At 42.8% G+C, this 3,977-nt stretch overlaps 1 protein-coding gene across 1 annotated transcript in view; it reads right to left on the bottom strand.

The window, feature by feature from the left end:
* Positions 1-3,495, bottom strand: part of LOC143038454 (protein amalgam-like) — a 403,758-nt gene extending 400,263 nt beyond the window's left edge. Inside the window, exon 1 of the mRNA XM_076207667.1 lies at positions 3,330-3,495. Within this exon, the coding sequence (XP_076063782.1) occupies positions 3,330-3,449 (120 nt within the window). The 5' untranslated portion in view covers positions 3,450-3,495. The remainder of the gene's footprint in view (positions 1-3,329) is intronic.
* Between the last annotated feature and the right edge of the window lie 482 nt (positions 3,496-3,977).

Here is a 3,977-nt window from a genome sequence, read left to right as displayed (position 1 = left end):
GTGTGTGTGTGCGTGTGTGTGATGGAATTCAGAATAAATGAATGCTTAAAAAACGCCCTAATTACGTTCATAACTCTCGTCATAAGTGCTTCATTGTCCTCATGTCTCTTGTCAACCACCTATATATAAATAGAAATTGTTTTTATCGACAAAATAATCACCCACTTGTGAAGCGTCCATTCATGTTGACTAGTACCCTCCCAGGATTCATTCCATAGCTTTGAGTGTATTCAATCTGAGTTCAGTCACTATTTACATTGCCTAGTCATACAACTAATTCCATTTAACGTTTATATTACTTATGTAAAGTAAGGTATCGGACGGTTATCATCATACGTATCATACGTATAATCTTAAACTCTCTCGAGAATTTAATTTGTTATTATCTTTACTTATTATTTGTTTGATTTTCTGCATACATACATATACCAAAGGCTTTTTCCCCCTTACACGGGGGGTAGCCAAAAAGAAAAAGGCATAGAAACCACTCCCACCCATTTCATTTCCCATATATACCACTCCCCTCCACCCTCCTCCCTCCCTCCTATCTTGGCACCTCCTGGATGACGGGTCATCCCTGCATCCTGTCCACTGCCCTGGGTCAGAAGCAGTGTCGCAAGACACAGCACATCCACAGCAAGGCCGCCTCATAAATTTGGCGACCCCCACTCTCCGTCCCCTCATGCAGAAAAGGAGAGGACGGAAAGAAATCCTTTCGGGCTGCGTCAAATTTCCCATACATACTCCCTCACCCCCATCCCCCACCCACTCCCCCTCATGCATCACAGCCTCATCTATACACAACCCTTCTCTATTCACCCCTATCTTCCGTCCTCTCCCGTCCTTCCTCCACAGACATTCCTCTCTTTTGTAAAGCCACTTTCACCCCATCCATCCATCTCATCTTAGGACGCCTCTTCATATTCACTCCCTCCACTTCCGCCTTCCACACTTCTTTTACTAATCTCCCTTCACTCATTCTTTCCATGTGTCCAAACCATCCCAATACTCTTTCATCAACCCTATCTCCCAGCTCCCTTTCCACCCCTGTTCTCCTCCTCACCTCCTCATTTCTCACTCTATCCAGCCTAGTAACCCCTATCATATTTCTCAGACATTTCATCTCAAACACATTCAAACTCCTTCGCTCTTCCTCTCTCATGTTCCATGTTTCTGCCCCGTACATTGCTGTTGGCACAATCACTCCTTCATATAACCTCCTCTTAACATCCATTCCCAGATGTCTATTTCTCATTACACTTTTTAATCCACCAAGGCATCTACTCGCTTCTCTCAATCTACATTTTACCTCCACCCCCACTCTTCCCTTTCCTGTCACATTCGCACCCAAGTATCTAAAACTATCCACTTCCTCCAGTTTCTCACCCTTAATGTTCACTTCCAGCCTACTGTCACTCTCTCACCTTGTACATCTCATCACCTTACTTTTGCCCACATTTATCTTTAGCTTCCTTCTTTCACACACCTTCTCAAACTCTGTCACTAACTTCCTCAATCCCTCCTCTGATCCTGCTACAAGCGCAGTGTCGTCAGCAAACAACAGCTGGCTCACCTCCCACTTTTCTCCATTTTCTTTAGTCATCTCCAACCCCTGACCCACTACACTTGCATTCACCTCTCGCACCACCCCATCCATGTAAAGATTGAACAGCCAGGGCGACATAACACATCCCTGACGAAGTCTCACCTTTACCTCAAACCATTCACTCTCTCCATTTCTAATCCTAACGCAAGCTCTACTACTCTCATAAAAACTCTTGACTGCTCTTAACAGCTTTCCTCCTATCCCATATATCTGCAGTACCTCCCACAGTGCCTTCCTGTCTACCCTGTCGTAAGCCTTTTCCAGATCCATAAAAAAAACATCCTTACCTTTTCCTATAGCTTTCTCACATATCTGCCTTACCACAAAAATCTGATCTACACATCCCCTACCTGTCCTAAAACCACACTGTTCCTCACCAATTACTCCCTCTGTTCCTCTCCTAATCCTCTTAATCAAGACCCTCCCATAAGCCTTCCCAACTACACTCAACAAGCTGATCCCTCTGTAACTACTACACTCACACTTGTCCCCCTTTCCTTTGTAAAGCGGAACTATACAGGCACTCCTCCAGTCCTCCGGCACTCTACCCTCTCTTAAACAAACATTAAATAACCTCACCAGCCAGTCCACCATAACTGTACCTCCTTTCTTCAGACATTCTGCATGACATCCATCCAACCCAGGTGCCTTACCTGCTCTCATCATCTTAACGGCTGCTTTCACTTCATCCTTCCCTATTTCTCCTCCATTTTCCTCACTCATCACTCTCATTTTCTTAGCGCTTCCCACTGCAACTACCTTTCCCTCCCTATCCTCCTTCACATTTAGCAACTCCCTAAAATACTTTGCCCATCTTCCTCTCACTGCCTTCCCTTCCATTATCATCTCTCCATCTGTACCTTTTACCTTTTATTCTCTAATTGATTCGCCTCCTCTTCCTCTTTTGATTTCCTTCCAAAACATCTTTTTATTACTTTCAAAATTTTCTGTCATACTCTTTCCCAATTTCACATCTGCTCTCATCTTTGCTTCCTTTATCTTATGCTTAACTTCCTTTCTCTTTTCTTTGTACCTCTCATACGATTCCCTCGTCCTAATTTGTAGCCAATCTATGAATGCCTGCTTCTTCTCTTTTACACCCTTCTTTGCTTCCTCATCCCACCACTCACTACCCTTCCTTCTATTTCCTCCCGCCCTCCTTGTTCCGCACACCATCTTTGCACACCTTATGACTCCCTCCTTGAACCATTCCCATTCCTCCTCCACTCCTAGTTCTACTCTATCCTTTACTCTCTCCCACTCCTCTCTCAAATTCTTCTTATTCTCATTCTCCTTTTTTTTCTTCATTTAAGCAGATTAGATTTTCTATTATTACTATCTATCTATTTATTATTATTTACTACTTTCCTGTTTGTTTACTATTTAACTATAATTATATATTTATTTGTTTATCATTATTCATGCTGTTATAATTTTTTCATTTGTTTATTTATTTATCATTATTATATTTTTTTCCATCCGACCTAGTTATGGACCAAAAGGTCTCTTGTCGGCACGCTCCGCCTTCTTAATCCTTTGATTTGTGTTCTTAATTTTTAGCAACGCCAGATATCATAATTACCGCTCTATCACCCAAGTGGTTGACACGGCAGTGGAGCTCCTACCTAGTTATGGACCAAAAGGTCTCCTTTCGGTATGCTCCGCCTTTGTAATCCTTTGATTTGTGTTCTTAATTCTTAGCAACACCTGATATCCTACTTACCGCTCTATCACCCAAGTGGTTGACACGGCAGTGCAGCTCAGCAGTTTGGCCCAATCCGGCGACTACTGTCGTCTTAGTCGAGTTGTCGAAATGTGGTTCCACTAGAGGTTTGTCCCACATCGGAACCGGGCGGGAAGGTGGAACGCGGTCGAGAATTGTTCCACGTTCAACTAGAAGAGAAAGAAAATAATTATTTAGAATTGTTATGGTACTGGGATAGATAAATGATTAGAATCAGTAATGGATATGGATGTTAGTGAACGGATAGAGTTGATATGTGGGGTTATTGGTAATGATATTTAATTGAATGCAAAATACACCAGCACACACAAACACACACACACACACACACACACACACACACACACACACACACACACACACACACATATATATATATATACACACACATATACACACAAAGGAACGCAACGCACACACACACGGCACGCAAGGCACACACACACATATATATACAAGTACGCGCACACACACGCACACACACACACACACACACACACACACACACACACACACACACACACACACACACACACACACACACACACACATACACACACACATAAATGTGCTCACCTACACACAGGTACATACACATTATTGTATACAAACATATACACAGGAACA

The sequence above is a fragment of the Oratosquilla oratoria genome, chromosome 24 (genome assembly GCF_046742065.1).
Source record: "Oratosquilla oratoria isolate Oo_2021 chromosome 24, ASM4674206v1, whole genome shotgun sequence".
Taxonomy (NCBI): Eukaryota; Metazoa; Arthropoda; class Malacostraca; order Stomatopoda; family Squillidae; genus Oratosquilla; species Oratosquilla oratoria.
This window is presented reverse-complemented; position numbering and strand designations above follow the sequence as displayed.